Below are 22747 nucleotides of genomic sequence, written 5' to 3'. Positions count from 1 at the left end.
TCTCCGGTAGTTGGAGCTGCTCTAGTATGACAACAGACAGTCAATTGACAGAGCACGCTTTTGAGACATAAAGACATTGAGAAAAACAGTCACTGAGCAACAAAGGGTTGTTTGTTATCTGGTAATGCCGGTACAATTGTTTAATTTTTTTATTTAATTAAAAATTTTTTGACGACTGTGCAAAAAGATGATTGTTATCACCCCTTTTAGAAAGCTAAATGATGTACTTTATCTTTGTATCACACATAGACACATCAAGGGGATTGTGTAAAAGTTAAGATTCTCATCAATCTGCATCCTTCTTTCCATCTACCATGTTGTCCACATTATCTTTTACTTATCATAAAGTCATACAGTTGAGCAGTAGAGATGAAACAGCATGACAATTTCGTGATCGAAATTATTATGGTCATCAGTATGATCACGCTATCAGCAACAGATATTTACACAAAAGGTGTGTCGTGTCTTGAGTGTAGCTGTTTAAAATTCCAACCTGTTGTAGAGGAGAATATCTGGCACCCATATCAAATTGGAAGGGAATCGCAGGTTTTGAACACCAGGGTAACTCTCTGCATTCCATGTAAGGTACACATCTGTCCACTGCTGGAAGAAACACACAAACAGAATGGTAAGATTAGTGAATTTCCAAGTAAGAGGTGTGTAATCAGGAAGAGATGAGGATTTATTAGAGACTATGTCATGGCAATACTACAATATTTTGTATCCTTTGTGGAATATGTCTCTTCAAATGCCAGATTAGAACAATTAGGTCACAAAGCATCTTTTTCATTGCCAAAGCATGTCCAATATTATACTAAATATCAGTCAGCGTGTCAACAAATGCATGTTTGTCTCATCAGTTTTGTTAGTCCAATTTAAAGTCATGCCACTGGGATGTGGGTTTTTCATTTTTTTATTATTATTTTTATTTTTTTGCACAGGTTGTAAAACACCATTTATTGCTTCCACCTAAAAAAGAATGAATAGTTTCAAATAGCTCCTATTCGGAGCTATTTGAAACCATAGATACAGTATACACATTCATGAAAAAATATCAAACTAATACATCTTACAAACTGTCATGTTCTAAAATATACACTTATTATTTAGTGTCTTCAACCAAAAACCAGATGATGATCTGATGTGATCTGCTTACAAGTGTAAGCTTGGTTTACAAATTTAGTCCGTTTTGTGACTCCGTACGTGAACCAAAACGATCCCACACCGTGGTGATGTTTTCCATTGGAATGAATGGAAATACAATTAATCTGTTCGGTCACAAATTTCCAAATGATTTACAGGACATTGATTTCTGGGCAAGAAAATTTGGGCCAATTTGCGACAAAAAGAGTGGCATAAAATCTTTCATCCTTATCCATTACTACCATGACCCATTACTACTATGCTACAAACTATGCCCAGAATTTAAAAAAAAAACAAAAAAAACACATCTTTCCTGAAGTGTAATTTTTTATGATGCAGCAGTGATGATCATAATGGTGGCTTGCTTTCTACATGACATGTGCTTCGGTGCTTCAGAGATCTGTCAGGAAGACACAAATTGATGCCCAAGACAGGCAAATGAAAATCAGCAGAGGACACACTGCAAATGTCATGAGGCCATATTATGAAATGATCCTGCTCTTTCTGAAAATGTCCATACTGTAAATCGGTAGCAATAATGCACTTTTGTCATTACGTTTTTCCTGCCGATAAAAAAGTGTTTTACTCAGTTGTTTATTTTTTTATGATTATTTACCGCAACGACCCCAAGTAGAAATATTATAGTTTAATAAAATATTTGTAAAACACAACAAAGATGCAAATTGGGCACACATAAAAATAAAAGTTGCTCCCGGTAGTAAGGTAGTGAATATTGTACAAAAGTGTAAACATAAAATGTAAACTCGAAGAAAGGTGTCATTTAGAGTTGATCTATCAGTTGACCGACCCATCACGGCCTCAAACCCTTTCAGTTGAGCCAGCAACGCCTCAGACTGGCCTCCTCGGACTCAGGGAAGAATTGGAGGGCGTCATCTTGTTCCTGCTGACGCTTTTGAGGCCGCGTTTGTGCTGCTGCTGTGTGGGTGCTGGAATTCAGGCGACACCTGAAGGAGCAAACTTCTCTGGTCTGGTCTCTGCTCTTACTTCCACCCTCGCTGACGTGCCAACCACGGGAAAGACAACATCATGATGCCCTCAAGTCAATAAGGAACAGCGTCTAGTTCCGATTAACGCCTTCATTTGCAGCCATGGCAGGAGATGGTGAAGGGCTGAAGGTGCAGGCAGCATTCTCCTCCAAGCTCTCGACAAAATAATTGGCTGTCAAACATTTTATTATAGACATGACTTTTGTTGCTTTTGTTTTTCTCTAACCTCTTGTGATGTGACTGTCCTCAGCCATAACCAGTCAATTGCACTGATGTGGTTCGCCGCTGCATCGTGTGCTCTCTGGAACAGCGGAGGCAGGAAAAGGTGTCCACCTGTGTGGATCCAAATACAGGCCAGCGCTGTTGTCCAGATAAACTGGAGGGGGAAAACATTTCCATGACAGCTATTTCCCTCAGTAATTTCTTTGCATCACAAATATTTGGGAATAAAAAAAAATCTCTTATTTCCAGATTACTAGATTACTTTGCACTCCAGGAATAATACCATATTATTACCATAATACGTTGAACAATACTATGCCGATTTAGTGTGACAAAAACTATTCAGAAGTGATAACTTACTTTTTACACTTGGGGCAGTCATCTTTGAAAGGCAACTCGAGGGTAGTGAGAAAGCTCTGACTTTCCGAGTGGGAAATCCAACTTCAGAGGGCCTTCCAAGCGAAACTTCCGACTAGGAACTCGGAAGTTCCAACTTCCGAGTTCAAATGGAACGCACTTTGCGCTCAGAGCCCAGTTGGGGAAAGGTGGCAGGTATTGGGTGGAACAAACCATTTCTGAGGCAAATGGGGGGGGGGGGCTGTATTTTTGTTGTTTAAATATTACATTACAACCAAGTACTGTATGGTTTTACACTTTTTTAGGTTGTTTAAAAAGGATGTACCATGAAAGGAACATTTGTTTTGATCCCTCAAATTATAGGGGTGGTGGGTTTAATTTTAGGGGTGCTTCAGCATCCTCTCAATGGAGCTAGAAATGCCCATGCTTCCCAATAGAGGTTATTCTCATGTTCAGCAACAGTATTATTTCTTTCTTTTTTGCAACAGTAATACGTTTAGGCGTCTTAATAACACAGCTAGCTGTTTTCACTTTTTGCAGCCATACTGAGAGGTAATTCAGATTCAAAAGAAAAACCTGCAATGTGTGACGCACAGAGCCAATGAAATTATGTTCATCAGACAAATTGTTGATGAAGCTGGTTGTTCATAAACCAAGGTTTCACTGTCTGGGTTTGGGGCACAGCAAAATCTTTTCCATTCTCCTTTCTGGACATATGGGAGATTATTGGAGGACCTTAAACAGGACAGTTGAAAGATAATAACACTTCTTCTGTTACAATCCATGTTAAATCCCATTCACATGTGGGATATTCATTGCCTGACGAACGCTGTAATCCTAAAATCCTCTATGGTGCAGATGACGTGTGTCTGCCATAGTGCTCAGGTCTCCTGGAGATCTGCTGCATATGCAAAGCCCCTTCTTAGCATTCCTGCTTTGTGGATTCCATGTTAGGGAGGTGGCTTCCTAAATAACTGAATCATTCATAACGTGCGAGCTGGTCAGCAGCTGACTCATACAAACTGGATGTAGACTGTGACATCCTTAATGTGCTAGTCTAACGGAGGGGGGATAATAAGCATGTTGTTCCTACCTGAATAGACTGATGTCACAGTTAACACGCTACTAAGACAAAATAGGCTTTTATTGAATATGTGCATCTAATGAAATTAGAAAGTGCAGCACATTTTAACACTCGCTATATATAGTATGTATAATATAATAGGACAAATAAATGTTACTTTCAGAAATGACAATCATTTGAACTTAATTTACCATGTGAAAATACAGGAGTAGGAAAATGGCGCTGACCCGTCCCTCTCAAGCTGAAAAAGTGCAGGTGCAAAGGTGGAGTTTAATTCATTACATCTCTGAAGAGTTAATCTAACACCATGTGATCAACTCTGTGAAATAACCCCTACTCTGGACACCAGTTAAATCTGAAAAATTGTTAAATGTTAAAATGACACTTTGGGGGTTGAAATCATCTCCCAAAAATGTAACCCTGAAATTTAAACACTCCAAGTTTTGCTATGCACTGTGAATGCTATAATAAAACATATATATTTCCAAACAGGGATATATATTATAATGCTTAACATGTGCAATTTTGAATTTACATAACCTCCATTATATATATTCTTCTGCTTGTGTGCCTACATTCTTCTTCTCTTAAGGCTGTTTTTGATGCTGGTGCTTCTTCACAAATAGGTGCCACAAAAAGCACAAGAAAGAAAAAACACACTAGAGTTAATCCTTTGCTGCTTATTGAATGCTGGTCCATCATGACTCTCATAGTAAAATGAGAGAAAAAACTTCCCTCACAAAAATGTAAAACAAAATCTTCAATAACCGCATTTGTTTCACAATTCCAATCCTACAATTTAATGGGTTCTGCCTTGGCACATGTGTTCAACATAAATTAGGCAATACGTATTTGAAAACAGGGTTTGGAATTCAACTACATCCTCTTCCAATCAAATGCTGGCAATATATTGTTCCCTCGTCAAATATTCTAGGAGACATTAGACTAGACCAGAGAACTTATTTGTAACACATCCATGGGTGCAAACGTGGTTTGAATTTGTCACTTTGTCACATGAGACCCTTATGAGTGATTGAAATCTGTTTATATTATATTATATATGGCTGACAGGCACTGCTTTAAATCAGATCTGGGTCTTTATCTTGTCTGACATGAATGGCTTAACCCGCACCTTCCCAAAATATAATGAATGACAGTTAATGTGCAGTGATAGCACAAAAGTACTCAAAGAAGAGACATACCAGCTGCAGCCAAGCATTAGTGATCAGAACTTGGTTCTTCTCATCCTGGGAGAGAGAGAAAGAGAGTTGTGTCAACTTTAGGTAGATGTTTGACACAGATAAAGAAAAAATGCTCTGCCCAGTAAAAGAATTAAAAGAAACATTGTTTCATATCTGACGAGGAGGAGGTGAGATTAAGCCAGGCAACCTGCAGGTCTGCTGTGCTCACTTAATGACATTAATGGCTTTTTTTGGGGGGCTTCATGATTTAAATACAACCTGTTTTGAATAGTTTTTAAAAAATAATATGATTCTCCCATCATTCAATTTGAAATTAGGCACTAATTGAAAAGGAGTGAGTTTTACAAATTAGCATACAGGCTATGGGAAACTGAGATTAGCACAACATTATATTTGCATTACTTCAATTGTGCTTACATTTGCACTGTAAAAGACAATCCTGAGTGTTAATTTTCACATTCCCTCCAGAATATTGTATTATCCATTACTCTAAGAACACTGAACAAAATTAATATCTCACATTCACTCAAAAAGTCTGTCCAAACTCCCTTTTATAAATTTGCAATCAAAAAAGAGGACCAATGATAAAAAGAAAATAAATAACAAGAATAAATGAATCAACCTCAAGAAAAATGTGCAGTGTTCAATGTAATTTTCTTTGACAAAATTATGGCATTTCTCATTAAACAATATTTTTGCAAATTAATGATAACACTTGGTTTTAAAAAAATGGGGGGGTGGGGGGGGTAGGTTGTCAGTGGGTGGCACGGTAGTTGACTGGTTAGCACATCTGCCTCACAGTTCTGGGGTCAGGGGTTCAATTCCTGGCCCCGCCTGTGTGGTGATTGCATGTTCTCCCCGTGCCTGGGTGGGTTTTCTCCGGGCACTCCGGTTTCCTCCCACATCCCAAAAACATGCAGGGTAGGTTGATTGAAGACTCTAAATTGCCCGTAGGTGTGAATGTGAGTGCGAATGGTTGTTTGTTTCTATGTGCCCTGCGGTTGGCTGGCGACCGGTTCAGGGTGTGCCCCGCCTCCCGCCCGAGGATAGCGACGATAGGCTTCAGCGGCCCGCAACCCTAGTGAAGATAAGCGGTGAAGAAAATGGATGGATGGATGGAAGTTGCCTGTGTTTTTTCAACTGATTTAAGACAATTTTGCATCGCTGAATCCAAAATGACATCCGTTTCCAGGGATCTCGTTTGATGTGCACTAAGATGCGTGTCTTGATGTGTCTAAGATGCACAAAAATGAGCAGGGACACATAAAGCAAGATCAATCTGCGTCTGAGGGCGCACTATTATGAATTAGTAGTCCGACGTGGTGCTGGAAATCCGGCGTATTAATTCAAGAGCGCGGACTCGAGAGCGCGGCTAAAAACAAAGAGAGAGTGTGTCCACCTGCAAGGCCAGCCATTTCAGGAAGGAAAAAAAATATTTTGCGACGTGAAAGGAGACACATGAAACCATCGTGGTCTCTAAACCAATCAGAACCCTCCCGTTCCCACCCTCCCTCTGATTGGTCGTGTGCGTGCCTGTGTGTGCACGCGTGCATGCTCTTCAATGCGGGCACTAGCGTACTCAAAGCTAAGTTTTCTGACGGCGAGTTGATACTTGTACAATTACAGAAAATTGAGCTGCATAAATGGAATTAGTTCCCAAGCCTAACGCCACCGCGACAATGTGGGAACATTTTGGATTCAAGCCAGATGAACACGGCCCTCCCACTAACACAAAGGAGCTGGTATGTCGAATTTGTATGAAGTCGCAACAAAGACAACACAAAAAACAACATTTTAAACACAACCATCCCACCCAATTCCTTCAGCTGGGAACAAAAAACACGGTGGGACATTTCCCAGCAGCTTGCAATTATGGAACTCTTTGTCCAATAATGCCAACAAAAACATGACAGCGTACATCGTGCACGTATGCACAAACACTGTGTATTTTAAGAGATGTAGCCATTGAACATGCTGCTGACTTTTGAATAGTAGTACAAATCTTGAATCAAAAAAAGGTTGCTTTGATCTACATGTTGTGCTGTTATTAATGTTGCTATATTTTGTATTTTTTCTTAACCAGCTGGAAACTTGATTGACAATAAATTGCCTGCTAAGGCATTAATGTGTGTAATCTGTTAATCTGTGCCAAATGTTTGTTTGTTCAAGTGCAATTTTTGTGACGAGAGCCTGAGTGTTTAAATGTATCTAAGATAAATTGTAATAAATAATTGGTCACTACTTCACAGGTTTCATTTACTGCAGGGGTTTTCTGGAACGTAACCCCCGTGATAAACGAGGGTTTACGTGTCGTCAAAATTGTCCTCCGTAGAATTCAAGGACCATACTCGATCAAACTTTATTAATACTGCATTACAGAACCCAGATTTCATTGTGAGCTCCGTGAGGCACACGGTGACCGCTTATGATCATCCTGCCAAGTAACTGGTGATGAAATCAGTGGCTGGCATCAAGCCACCCCGTTCCCTTGATAGAGTTACCCAGAACCAGATGGAAGAATCAGAGGCCATGTTGAACACACGCATGCATGCACGCACATAAATGGACCAAAGGCACACACGCACATGCACACATAATTTATTATTTACAACATTCCAGAAAGCATTAACATATACTGAAAAAGTCAATTATCACGTTGACTCTCTCTTGCTCAGTAATGCAAAACAGGCAAAAACTTGTTTGCTTACGCAAACAGATGTGGAAGCTGCTCTATTCACACCCGGGATTTGTCTGCCAAACCGGCAAAAGTGCTGCACAGTTCGTTCTGTGCATTCTGGGTGGAGCATATGCAAATACACCAATTTAGCACACGCAATGTGATTCATCAAATGTGAGACAAATTAACACTTTGAGTTCCATCACTTCAAATTTGAGTTTGCACTTGCGGTACTCTCACAAATGTTCCTTGGTGGAAACCATCAGAGGTACCAAGAGCGCAAAACCCTCTTTTGAATATGTCAATCTGTCGGGCCCTATATCTATCCGTCTGTTAAAACTATTGTTGTTGAAAATATACGTTTCGTACCTTGCATCCATCCATCCATTTTCTGGGCCGCTTCTCCTCACTAGGGTCGCGGGCCTGCTGGAGCCTATCCCAGCTATCATCGGGCAGGAGTCGTCAATTACTCCCTTAGCGTCCATATGAATAATGGACTAGGAATCATGTATTACACCCTATAGCACTTTTCTTAACAACATAAAGTTACCAGAGAGAGACATACACATGTAGTGACAGGACTGGCTTACAGATTTGGCTGTCACCCTGGACTGTTTTAGATGAGTCGTTCATCTAGATCAGTGATTCTGAAAGTGTGATATGAGTACCACTAGTTGTACACGAGCTCTCTCTAGTGGTAAGTAAAAGAATCACTGCCTCGGTACAGTACAGTTGTATTTAATTTTAAGTTCAACACATTTTCATTTCATCTTTAAGAACTGTTTGTTTTTAAACATTTATTTAGGTACAAATTTTATTTAACTTTTATGTGCAATACATTTTACTTGTATCATTATTCAAGTACAGTTTTTCACTTTTCTATATTTAAGCGTATTGTTAATGTTCAAACTGAATCATATACAATGGCTTCTTAGAATACTTTTTAGGAATAAACCCTCTGTCTTGTTTTGATGAACACTTAGGCCTACTACGCTACTCTATTTTAATGTCAATCATTATGGTGGTGCTTGGAGTTTTTTCGGTGGAACTTAAAAACTAAAACTTTGAAAACCACTGATCAAAAGTACCGGTAAGTAATCACTCGTACTCGCATAACAATATGATGGTCTAGGTTTCCCCTTCAAGTAAGCAATGTAGCAAGAACGTCCATATAAAGGAGGGAATTGGGTCACACAAAGAATGCTCCAACAAGGCACCCACTTTTAACAGTAAGTCAAAATGTTTTTGTTTTTTTTGAATAACAAAACATTGCAACTGAGGCTTGAGGGGAACCATAAGCCAGGCATTCATATTTGACAAGTTTAGAACGATATCAGGTATGGAGAGTGTAAGGGACAAGAAGAGCCATAACACAAAATGATATGTGACAGAAAAGCTTCCTAAAGTGCATACATGTCAAAAGCAGAACACAGCTTTGATGTGAAGGTGTGAGCCCCGGATGGTCGTATTTGGTGATTCTGGGTGTTTGAATATGTTTTTGTGGGAGAAAAAAATGAAGGAACAGGAAAAGTAGTGAATGAAGAAACATTTTATCGTGTTTGACTTTTTCTTAGGACCTGATTCTCACTCACCCCACCGTTCTCCTTCTGTGTCAGCCAATCAGTTTCATAGTGCACCATGGGGAAAACGGCCAAAATTCTAAGGCTCACTACGTTTCGTGTCAGACCGTAGTTGACTGCAATGCACTGTATCACGTCGGGCCCATTTATACCATCACCCACTGGGACATGCCATAATTGAATTTGACAAAATGGCTTGCATATTCCCTAGCTTGCCATGAGAACTGACAAAAACACCAAAAACACAAAACTTGAAAGGACTGTGCGACGCCGAGGAATACATTTGTTGCCCGTCCGCGGAGCGACTGCCTCCAGGTTTTGTTGCGGGCCATTATTTACTGTCGTGTTTTGTTGCATTCACCCCATTTTGCTACAGCTGACAAGGTTTCCTCATTCGCACCGTGACTGCCGTGACAAATGTTTTGACTGTTTAAAAATCTGACAACACGACAGGCCAACGACAATCACGGCCTGTCTGTCACATTTGCCCATCCTGTCCGTCTTCAGGTGTTGTCTCACATTTTGTCCACAGTGTCCTGTAACGTGATTGCTGTGGCTGCTTGTAACATAATGTAAATACAGTTTTTAAGCATTCTTGTCAGTGTTCTGTGTGGCGAGTTCAATTTCAAGTAAAATACAGTATTGATTAATTAAAGGTTGTTCACCAAACATGACACAGTGGAACCAGTGGAAGTGGAATACTCATCAAGCTGTACAGTATGAGCTTCAACTAAGATTTTCCAGGAAAATACACTTAAAGACGCTCAAAGAATTAACGTTTGAACCATGATGATGTCATTCTTGACCTTTGCTTGACCTCTGCTTGTGACCATTTTCGTCATGCATCATCAAATATAAAATTTAGTCAATCATAAATGTGACAGTTTGACCATAGAAAAGATGTTTTTTCATCTCCATTCATACCATGGGATTGTTTGTCCTCAAAATCCATAATATATACATAAATAGGTTGACTTCAGAGGTTCAACTGTACATCTTTTAAGTGTTTAAAACAAACAAAACCTATTTTCCCCTCCTGCTATCGCTCAGCACAGTTAAAAACACACTCACCACATCGATGATCTGCAGCAAAGTGAGACCCAGTTCCACCAGGATGGGTGCAGAGTCGTTTTGGACAGGTCGTTCCAGCCGATTATAATTTACCATCAAGTCCCGGTACAACTTCCTCTGATACACTCCACCATGGCAGCCTACAACAGCAGAGGGCATGAATAATATAATGGTATTTGAAACATTACTGATGGGAAGTTAACAATTCCCCAAAATTTTGTTTCATCCATCCATTTTCTATGCTATATCTTGTTCAGGGTTACGGGGAGCTGGAGACTATCCCAAATGACCAAAACCAAAAACCAGACTACATTCTGGAGTAGTTGCCAGTGAATCACAGGGTTGAAATGTCCTGGGACTAAGATTACATTCAATAATTTTTTTTATTACTTCTCAAATCAGACTTATTCAGGTTATGGAAATTACAAAACACTGTTTACATGACATTATTATTCCTGATAGTGCCATAATCATGATAATAATAGATAAATCCATTTCCATGTAAATGTGTGCTGGATGGTCAACAGCAAAGAAGAATTCACATCTCTTTTCTTTTTACCCGAGGAACACGGGAACAGTAAAAAATGTCCTTGGGTACCCTCAACCACAAACAGATGGCCTGCAGGTGATTCATAAATACTTTTGTTGGTGAGTTGGGATGTGTGCTGCATCCCCAGGCAGCATGTCTCAGTTATTAAAGGGGACTTTAATTACATAAAAGTAACTCCTGCAAGCTACTTTGGGCATTAAAGTAGAATATATTACACTGTGTATGTGGTTGTGATCATCTTCCTTAGTCTGATAACTACCACTTCTATTTAGTTTGGTTTTAAACATTTCATTTTTATGTTAATTCCAAACCCACCCCAGAAGGGGCATGCACCAGGTCTCATAAAATGTTCATTGGAACTAAAAATTCCTTCTGCGGCTTTATAGATATGTGAAGCACAAGACGAGGAAAAAATTATGAATATGAATATAAATAACATCACATCAGAAAACAAAAAATACAGCTTGAACCCAAAGCCATGTCCCCTCTGTTATTGATCATTTAAAGGAAACAAATTATGTTCGTTTTTTTTCTTTCAAAATTTAAAATCATTCCCAGGTGTCTAAGTAACATATCAGTGACATTATTTTGTCAAAATACTCCAAGCATCAATAATTACATTATACTATACACTGCCAAAACTTACTATTTTGAGGGAGGGGTGCTGTCTCATAATAATGAGCGTCTGCTCAAGCCACCCGCTCTACTGTGGAACCAATAGAGTACAGCTTTCGTTTCCATGACAACCAGGGTTGACGAAAAAAAATTCCACTTATCAGAACCAGTCCCCAAAGTCGTAATGGGCAGCTTTACATTGTAAATCGATTTGTCTCGGGGGGTGGAGGGTGCAGCCTGCACGTGTCGCCCATATAAAAAAAAAAAACACCCCTGCTAACAGACTGCACCAGGTAGCACTAATGGGTTTCACATTGGAACATTTGGGAGCGCACCGAAAGCGCAAAATGAAGTTTGATGTGTTGGAATTGGAAGTAGTGTTGAAGTGGAGGAGGTAAACAAACATGTTTCTGAGTGACAGAAAATAAATCTATGGCATTGATCATTTTGTTCATTCATCAGTTGATCTTTCAGCTAGCAATTGCATAAAAGCCATGTTTTATTTGATTTAACTCCTTTCGAGTGTGGCAACTGAATCCTGAAAAACATTGCATTTAAAACGTGAGACAGCACACCCTAAAAAACCGCTCTGGGAGAGACTAGCACCAATTGCCACGGTGAGCTGCAACGAACCATGCAGACGCAAGAAAATGTAGAGTTGAAAGCAGTTTTTGTTTTGTTTTGTTTGGTAATTCACATTGCCCATGCTAAATTAAGAACGCACAAAATGTTTTGCCAGTTGGGCAGACACAATCTTGGGTGTGCCCGGTCAGTAAATGAGTTTCCGCATCTGTTGGCAAGAACAATCAAGTCTGCGCAGGATTTTGCACGCACAAACCTTTAGTAAGTCATCCCAATGTTTCAGACTGTAGTCCCACTGTTGATGGAAACGCCCCTCCTAGTTGCTGAGTCATGGCTGGAGAAATTTGGTGCGGGTGGTTATAGTGTAGATTAACCCCACTGTGATCTCACAGTGGGGCAAAATTCAGAACGGCTGGCTCACAGACACATTTTCAGAAATGATGGGTGGCAGGTACTCCAGAGACCCAACTACAGGTATATGTAGCAATTAAAAAGTCAATTTTGCTAGGTATTTCCCCTTATGTCTCACAAGTATAACAGAAATCGTACTACAGCGCCGTTTGGTGGAGACAGTGTCAAATGTAGAGGCAGAGGAGGGTAGGAACATGCTACATTTTTTTCCATTACATTTATTCAAGTTGCATTCTGGATAAATTGTACTTGTCGGAGTAGTTTTTCTGCAGCATACTTTTTATTTTTACTAGAAGACATGGTACTTTTGCTCCGTTACAATGATCTAGATGCCGCTTAATACTTTTATCAATTATTGCTTATTTATCACTTCCGCATTGAGCGCTGTTTGCGCTGTTCTGCTAACGCAGGGTTGTCAAGCTCATTTTTGTCATGGGCCACATCGCAGTTATGGTTCCACTCGGAGTCCCGTTATGGCTGAAAACCCATATGAATGTATGATTGCCTCATATTATTACTCATACACAAATTAATGGATAATTACTTTTGAAATCAAAAGCCAGTAAAACTGTTCAAAGACAGTATGAATCAATTTTATTTTAAAAGTGGGGTTGATAACAAAAAATGCTTGCAACATCTCTATATTGTTAAAAGTGGAGACAATTTGGAATTTGGTATTTTAGCAAGAAACACAAAGTTGATGCACACTCTCGCGGGCCACATAAAATGACGTGGTGGGCCGGATCTGGCCCCCGGGCCACCAGGTTGACACCTGTGTGCTAACATAACCGCTAGTGATGTTTAACTCTAGTACACCAATCAAAGGACACAATTCAGTCACAGGACCACACACAACAGCTTCTATTGGGCTTCCCGGGCATAGGTATAAAGACTTGATAAGCCAGCCCGGCTCATCGACGTGCTTACGTGGCGGCCATGTTGGGAAGGTTGTCGTTCCCATAGAAGGCAATGGCGCGCAACTGTCTTTGCATTTCAGACACACACAAAACAACAGCTTCCATGCATTGTATTATTTGGATGGCACTTTCTGCCCACAAGTGGATATTCCAGCCCACTTTTAAATTGAGAAAACAACTTGCGGTAAGTTTGTTGTTGTTTTGGCTGTGCATATTAGGCCACATTAGCCCTATTTTATGGTCATAAGCAATGTTTTACTTATTAATAAGTAAGTCTTTGAGTCACTGATGGTGTAGTGGTACACTCGCCTGACTTTGGTGCGGGCAGCGTGGGTTCAGTTCCCATTCAGTGACGGTGCGAATGGTTGTTCATGTCTATATGTGCCCTGCGACTGACTGGCAACCAGTTCAGGGTGTAGTCCACCTTTCGCCCGAAGTCAGCTGAGATAGGCTCCAGCGCCCCGTGACCCTAACCAGGATAAGCGGTGTTGAGAACGGATGGATGGATGGGTAACTAAGTCTTTACTTAGTAATAAGTAAAACATGCATCTTTTGGGGTATGTGCTAATCTCGCTCACATACACACACACGCACACAAACACACACAGTGCACATTCACATTTTATTTAGTTATTGTTTAGTTTTACTTGAGTAGTTTTTTCACTGAGTACTTTCTTACTCTTAAGTAATTTTTTTGGAGGCCTACTTTTGAATTTTACTTGTGTCGTATTCCTTTCAAGTAACAGTACTCTTACTTGGGTACAATATTTGACTACTCTGACCCACCTCTGTGTAAAGGAAACATTTTGTTGCATCTGAGCCAAAGGATAAATTATGATAAATGATTGAATAAAATGGTAGGTGAATTGACAACTCTAAATTGCCCGTAGGTGTGAATGTGAGTGCGAATGGTTGTTTGTTTGTATGTGCCCTGCGATTGACTGGCAACCAGTTCAGGGTGTACCCCGCCTCCTGCCCGATGATAGCTGGGATAGGCTCCAGCACGCCCGCGACCCTACTGAGGAGAAGCGGCTCAGAAATTGGATGGATGGATGGATGGCTTGAATAAAAGCAAAAAAAAGATAAGAAAAATAAAAAATAATAATAAGAACAGGTTCTCACACAGCAGCTAATTTCTTGTTCACGTACTGTATAACGTACATTCTCCCATCTTTCAAGATTTCAGGATGTCTTGTGAGACTTCAACTCTATGAGCCTTTAGCAGATTTTTCTTTCCGTGGGCTTTTTTCTAATAAACTCAAGGGCACCCGTTCTGGTAAAGAAGAAAAGGGCGATGATGACCAAAGAACCAAAACAGAATCTGTTTTGACTTGAGAAAAAAAGATGTGTGTGCATGTCACAATGGGGTCATATGTCAGTAGTTGAACCATAGAACCAGTAAATGTTGAAAAAACTGACATCCAAAATTGAAATAGACTACATATAGATTTGCTTCGCAGAACATTTGATGCAATGACAAAGACCTAAATTGGGTTTCCTCTGTCTACACCATATTGTGGCTTTATAGTGCCAGACTAAGGCAGACCCCTGACAGCTTGTTCCTTGCAGCAACACTGACATCCCACTAAGAGGGACCTCCAAGGAAAAAACCCGTAAGAAGCAGTTTAAGTTACTGAAAAATGAAAAACTGAAAAAAAAATCGAGGACAATAAAAGCAAAATATATTACTAACCTTGGCAAACACAAAGCACCAATTGCATTGCAACATATATATATATATATATATATATATATATAGGTGTGAATGTGAGTGTGAATGTATTTTTCACAGTGCAAAGGTGGCCCAGCAAGTCGGCATACTTTCTTCCTGAAACAACATCTTTTAACCTTCCCAAGTGCATCAATATCAGGCGTCAAATCCTGAGTAGATGCCAATTTCAGAATGTCATTTAAGTGGTACGTGATCATTTACAGTAAGTGGTCATCAGTGCGACCGCCGTTGGACAAAATTAGCAACAACAGTTACTTGTATTGAAAAATTGCAATGAATATGTTCTCTATGTTTAACACTTTTCCATAATCTTCCACCTGGGCCCGTACGTTTGACACCCCTGATCTGAACAATTGTCACAATGCATACACAATTGTGTTTGAGAATTATTTTCACGACAATTTTTCCTCACAAATCGTACATCCGGGTGACAACTCAGACATTTTTTCTTTGATGGATGATCCTTTCATTTCCCCCCATCAATGTTACATCTGCAAATAGTATATCTTTTATCACATTAAATGAGTCACTCCACATGATCATAAATATTCATTTATGTACATATTTTTCTTCCCTCAGTCGCACATGAAAAAGTGACAGAACTCATTAGTCTCATATGATGAAGAAAAACATCGACAGGAATTTGCATACCATGGAATTTAAGAACAAAGAATGACAAGTGTGTCAACAAGCGACAGGTTAAATTTTGATAATTTTGTTTCAATGGTTGCAAGAAAATCACATTAATGCCTCGATCAGACTACTAGACAAATGTTGTCCTTTACAATGGCACTCCATAAAATCTTTCCGTATCTTGGTCAGCCACTGGCAACATGACCCGAGATTTGTTACGATACCATTGTATCCCATCTTTTACGATTACTGGGCTTTATCTTGTCAAATCAAACACTGTCAGGGAGGTGGGACCTGAAAACGTGTCACTGATCAGTGCAACCGGATACAGCCATTGCCATGTTGACGATAACAACAATGGCTCGCGGCAATGTACTGTGTTGGGGGGGGGGGGGAATGTGACGTCGTCACCGGTGCTCGGGAATCGGCTGTCCATTCAAGAAGAGCTTGAGGTATGTTCACATACTTTTAATACGGCTTGCGAGCAGTCAACATAATGTTTTGCAACCTAGCATGGCAGTGCTAGCGCTTACGTTTGTACGTAAACATGCCGGGGTTCTGTCCAATCATGCGCTAAAGCTTTAGTAAACATTGGTTCGTGCGCGTGAATAAACGTTGACAACAGCCCCCAAGTATGTTGACAACAGCGAGCACGGGAGGTGAAGCGCCGGTCGTAATTACACAATCCTATTGGTCGACGTCAAGGTGCGCTGCCTGAGAGTTGTTGTTGATAAGTCACACTACACTGAAGATAGCCCAAAAATCAAACATGGTAGACTTTTCATTTTGGCACCATAGCACTAGAGTCAGGCCAAATTGTTGGTCTGGGATTATGTCACACTACAACAAGTTTTTTCGTTCCCAACAAAATATGTCGGGATGGATCTGGGAAATCACTCGCGATACAAATCGGGCCAATATCGGTGCTAAAATCCTGTAGTCTGATCTAGGCATAAGGTAGCTATTTCACACATTTCTGAATAAAAACTAGAAAATCATAATCTGACCGAACCAATGTTTTCTAAAAATGGTACATCCCCAATGCTAATCAAAAAACTTGAATTCATACATTACACGGTATTGTCTAGTTTTGACAAGCACATGATTAGTTGCATATTTTTAGGGTACATGTCTTTTCTTACAATGCATATAACTGTAAGAACAGTAACACTAAAACCAAATGCAGTCCGTTAGATTTATCCATCAGTTTACTTTACGCTTGTCCTCATTTCGGTCACAGGCGAGCTGGAGCCTATTGCAGCGACTTTGGGCGAGAGGCGGGGTACACCCTGGACTGGTCGCCAGTCAATCGCCGGCCACACATAATGTATGCAGCAACAATCACACTCATTTTCACACCTGTGGGCAATTTAAGTCTTCAATTAACCCAAGATGCATGAGAGACGAAATGGTAAATTTAAACCCGGAACTTCTCCACTGTTAGCAGACGTGGTAACCACTATTTCCACATGCTGATCCCGAAGATAGATTGGTGGAAACATTTTATGTCAGACACGACATCTGAAGAGAAAAGGGATGACTTTCATTAAGAATGATCTGTTATGTTTTGAACCAGCTACAATTACCAGACTTGTTCAACACACATTGGTTGTCATTATTTTTTTTATTTTTTTTACAATTTTAGATTACAACTTCAGAGTGACAAGCTGTATTTTTATGCATCTCTTATATTGAAGTTCATACGATTGTGCAGGATTACCTATTACAGTTTCCTGTGAGTCTATATTCCAACAGCAAAAAAACATTTTGGGTAGTGTATTGTGGCTGCCACACATCAAGGAATAAGAGACCAAAGAATCATTTTGATTTGTTCTTAATGTGTGAAAACTAGTCCTGGACTGTACCTCAACTCTCCCCAAAAGTAAGATGGGATTCCTGTCCACTCTCGACCCAAGTGAGGACAAGGGGTATAGAAAATGGATGGATGGATGATGGATGTCTAAAAACTACATATGGTAATTAACTAATGGACATCCTTTCAAAAGACATACAATTTGCTACAACCTACTGTTATGAAACACTTTTATCTTCACACATATGATAAGTAAGAAAGTAAAAAGGGGAGTGTTACTTCATAGTACAACGGTGTCCAGATATCACAAGTAAACCATGGAACTTCATCTGATGGTCTTTCTGGTCCACTAATCATGCATTTAATTTTGACTGCAGATTACTCTGAGGGGATGAACAGTCCCAATGGGCTTCGTGCATCATTGGTGGTATGCCCTCCTTTTTTTCTGAGCCAGATGTTGTTGGTCTAAAGAGCGAGACTCACACAAACACACTGACCCACACTTGCACTCCAAGCACACTGCAATATGTTCAGCGGTAGTGATGTGATGGAATTCTTAAACACTAGAATATTACACATGCTCACAGTCACATGTCAGGGAATATGTCTGTGTCTGCGTCACTGATGTTTAGATACAAAAATAATAAAATAAAAAGGGCGAAGATGAGTCTTTGGATAAATTGGCATATGTAAGATTCATTCAATGACTTACCTTGAAAGCTCAAAGTCGCCCAAAGGTAAAATGCTACCAGTATTGATTCACGAGTCCTCCGTGACTCCATCACAGCAGTGTTGTAGGTCTCCTATTTAGCCCACACAAGGTGTCAAACTTGGAGAGCTTTATCAGACCGCTCACACACACACAGAGAGAGACTCTCTCTCTCTCTCTCTCTCTCTTTCTTTCTCTCTCTCTGTCTCTCTCTCTCGCTCATTCTCTCACTGGAAAACAAACATCACCGGCATCCACGCGCCACCAATTTGCTTTCACCTTGCATGCAGATTTTGACACCCACCTGATTAGTTCAGTCAACTTCTCCAAACTTGGTCGAAGATAACAAGTGCTCTTCTTTGAAAGCATTGTTTCACAACCTTTATTGAGCCAAGGCACCCATTTTAATGGCACACCACCAAAAATGTAACAAAAGTATCAACACTAAAATAATGATGATCTCATCTCAATTTACTCACAAATTTATTTTAGGTGAAATCTAGGCTTGCTTACAATTTTTCTCAGTTGCTAAAACACGTTTATTGAATTCTCCACCCATTTTCTCAGCACCTTAAACACAAATCCAAAAATCCAAGCTACATTCACAAAACCCCTTACTCAAAACCAAACTATTGCATCAAAACAACAGATCCCGAGTCAATCAAAATGAAAAACCCCACTGAACAGTCCTTACACACAAGATGGGAAAAAAAGGAAAACACAATAATGAAATCAGAAAGCTGTAGTTTCACAATAGGAATGCATTTTGCAAAACGAAAATCCTGTTTCACACTTATACATACAGTATATACAGTACTGTGAAAATGTATTGGCCGCCTTCTTAAATTCTTATATTTCTGCATAATTTCCCCACTTCAATGTTTAAGATCATCAAACAAATGTAAATATCAGACAAATATAATCCAAGTGACTTCAAAATACTGTTTTTAAATCGTCATTTCATTTATTAAGGGGAGAAAAACTACCTGGCCCTGTGTGAAAAAGTAACGGCCACCTAAACCTAATACTGGTTGGGCAAACCTCTGCAGCAACAACTGAACTCAAAGCGTTTTGTATAACTGGCAATGAGGCTTTCGCATCTCTGTGGAGATATTTTGGCCCACTCTTCCTTGCAGAATTGTTAGAATTCTGCAAGAATGGAGGGATCAGTTTTGAGTTGCTTTGTTTATGTTGAGACACCTAGCTGTGCTTACTTACCATTATGCAACACAAGTACATTTAGAGTGCAAAATGTGTTTTAGTGGGTGAAAATATGTTTGCAAGTTGTGACAAACTCGGTGAAAAGTGCTTGAGTTTCTAACAAAACGGTGACTAATTCAATAAGTGGGTTCAGGACGTTGAGCATTACATTCAGACACATTCAGTTTTGTCTTTTAGTCATTTAGAAAGACTGTAATAAAACACAGAACTGATATACTCGCCATGACTTACTGTATGTACTACCCTTGTACGGTTGTGGGGGTGCTGAACCTATCCCAGTTTGACTGGGTGAGGACCAACTACGTGAAAATGGTTATTTATCGCAGCACCCCTGATGATCTTTCGCAACACACTTATGGGTTGCGGCACAGTGGTTAGGAATCTTTGTGGGGTTATGTTATTATGGCGTCTGATGTGTACGGTTCTCATTTCATTGTTTTATATTTATGGCCTAGAACCATTTTTCATGCAAATATTTACTTTAATTATGACTTTAATCTTGCTTTAGCATGGGTTAGTGATGAAGACACTTCACGTTGTTACTTACCTACAGATTCAGTACCCCCTTAAGCCTTTTTGAACTTTTTGGGCCACCATACTAACAGCTTATTTTGTACCAATACAGTAAAAAACAAAAACGCATTGCACTCTGTCCTTTTGCATACATATAAACGATGTATGTATCGTGGAAATTTTAGAGAGAATGAGAATGAAAAAACTACAACCATTCCTATCTCAGAGACCTCTTAGATGGCTACAAGCGTGGCGGGACGCAGACGTCACTTTCAAGACCCCCAAAATCATTGAATTGATAGAGAGAAACGCAAGACTGGAATCATTGCAAATGTACTTATTATGTTTCTGATCAGGTTACTCTGATGTCATCACTATATGGAGCAGCAAACGGGTTATGATGTGTTGGGATTTTTTTTTTTTTTTCGTTTTCCTTAGAGCATTGTTTCATTTTGAGTAGAATAACCAAATGGCACATGTAGATTACAGCCTGAGTCATTTTCCTTATCCCTCCTCCTAATAATTATATACCTGTCTCATCTTCACTAAAATAATTGTAGCGCTCTCTTTCAAGAGAAAATCATTTGGTGCATATAAGGTATACTCATAAGTCAAGAGGAAGAGAACTAGAACGAGAAGTTATGTAATCACGCCCGGAAATTAAATTTGAAATATTATATGATATGAGGAATGGCACCTAACAAGGGTTACAAAGATACAGCCATGGTGAGGATGGAGAAAGAACCAGAATGCGGCAGATCTCCTTCTACCTGGAGTCCTGGAGTAAGCAGATAACCCAAGTAGGAGATATAAATGAGCTGTTTGAACACATTTGCTCTCATAATGAGAGAGTATCACCTAGCATGCATAAAAGGTCCACAAATGTTTAATTAAGTACCACACCTTAGGCGTTGACACCTGCAACAAAGTAAAAGGCACTCAGTGGAATGCAGACCTCAATCACAATCTTAATTTGGATCATAACCAAATGATAAACATTCATTGTTCCCAACAGCCCACATCCCAGAAATACCCCTGCATTATTCCCTGAGAAATTGGGCATTTTTAACAACCAAACAAACACACACGGAAAATAATAACAACTTAAAACATTCTCTTCACATCATTGACTTACCTGTTAATCACATTGATCTGTTGCTATTTTTACAGCAAGTTTTATGAAATGATATTGCATATTCATTCAAACTTGAACTACCCTGTGAGATTTTTATAAATTCATTACTTTTAACATTTAAAATCATGGTGACATTGCAGTTAACATGCAGTGACTTCATCGGCAATATGTTTCTATTTGGAGTGAAGAACATTTCTTTCAATTTCAATGTTCGACCAATCATCCTGCCACTAAATTCTACTTTGATCATGTCCTTCTGTCCGGTCTTCGCAAATCTGGTGACTTGTTGAAACACATCGTCGCTGCCGTGCATAATCTTCGCCTCTCCAAATTCACTCCTTTTCAGGAAATAAATGCCATCGTGTTTGAGTTACCAAACAGCGCATTTTTAAAGTTGATATTATGCTCACGGTTGTGCGCTAACATCCGAAGTCTCAATCTTGAGGCAACATAATGCCGCACGGCTCCCCCAGCATGAGGAAGAGGCGTCGTTTTACAATACTTGCAAGCCTCAAACGTACTTCAAGTGCCCAAGAGCGTTAACAGAGTTGTTATCCATCTATTTTCAACACTTTAAATTGGTTAATAATGGGTAAAAAAATAACAGACGACATGGGGACAGACTAATAGTATTGATGTGTGAAGAAAATATGGAATTGTGCATATTTTGGACAGTGACTGAGATCTGATAGTTACTTCAATGAGACAGCCTAACCTCAAATGTTGCCCTGTGAGCGTAAGGACAAAATAACTTAAGGGCACACCCTCCACCACCACGACCGCCACTGCAGTGTGGGTGACCATGCATGTGTGCTACCTCATTAGCCTGAATGGACAAATAGTCTGTGTGGGGCAATGATTATAGCTTCCCTCATCTGCCTGTTCACTCACTGCATAAGTCATCCATGTTGTCATCACATCAACTAAATGTTTTCCTCTGTCTGTCTCCATGCTGAATGTTTATTTTCTCCCACCTTTCCATTCTGTTCTTGTGCTGGACTGCCAGTGCGCTGCAGATGCAGCAGTGTCCTAAGACCATTAGAAGAGCGCCTGCAGCGCTTCTTTAGTTCTCGAAATTAATCACTCCTCCTTTCAATTGCTTAGAGCATACAGCCCCCACCATCCTCTCCACATCTCCCTTTTTTCACGTCTACGTCCGACTTGGGTCTGAGCACAGTGTCGTATATGTATGCTGACTGCCATCAGCTTCCATTAAGAAATGGCTTTCCGGCTCAGCCTGCAGGGGTGGGAATCTTGCTTGAATGTGTAAGCTTGTTTGTCTTGCTGTGTACTGTATTTATTTCCAAGCATACGTGTTTTTAAGTTCCCTTTAGAGTCTTTTCTCACCTTAACACAATTAACATTAAAAATCTACTATAGCCAGGGATGCACATACCTGTAAGTGATGAGCAGGTGCGCATGCACACTGAAAATGATAAAGGCGCATCTTGGTATTAAGAGACTACAATCCTAAAGGTGTCAGATGACACAGAACATTTATTTTTCTTCATTCAAAGCAATGTGTCCTATGAGTAATATCAATATGGCAGTCTTCTACAATAAGTTTGATATT

The 22747-nt window shown here is 39.8% G+C and overlaps 1 protein-coding gene across 2 annotated transcripts in view; it reads right to left on the bottom strand.

The window, feature by feature from the left end:
• The window catches only part of LOC133403991 (neuronal acetylcholine receptor subunit alpha-7-like), a 28515-nt gene extending 10113 nt beyond the window's left edge, over positions 1-18402 (bottom strand). For both annotated transcript variants that reach the window (XM_061679516.1, XM_061679517.1), the window contains exons 1-4: positions 18309-18402; positions 10344-10483; positions 5016-5060; positions 494-603 (exon numbers count right to left, since the gene is read on the bottom strand). In XM_061679516.1, the coding sequence (XP_061535500.1) occupies positions 494-603; positions 5016-5060; positions 10344-10483; positions 18309-18378 (365 nt within the window). In that variant the 5' untranslated portion in view covers positions 18379-18402. The remainder of the gene's footprint in view (positions 1-493; positions 604-5015; positions 5061-10343; positions 10484-18308) is intronic.
• Positions 18403-22747: the final 4345 nt, after the last annotated feature.

The sequence above is a fragment of the Phycodurus eques genome, chromosome 6, assembly GCF_024500275.1.
Source record: "Phycodurus eques isolate BA_2022a chromosome 6, UOR_Pequ_1.1, whole genome shotgun sequence".
NCBI classification, from domain to species: domain Eukaryota; kingdom Metazoa; phylum Chordata; class Actinopteri; order Syngnathiformes; family Syngnathidae; genus Phycodurus; species Phycodurus eques.
This window is presented reverse-complemented; position numbering and strand designations above follow the sequence as displayed.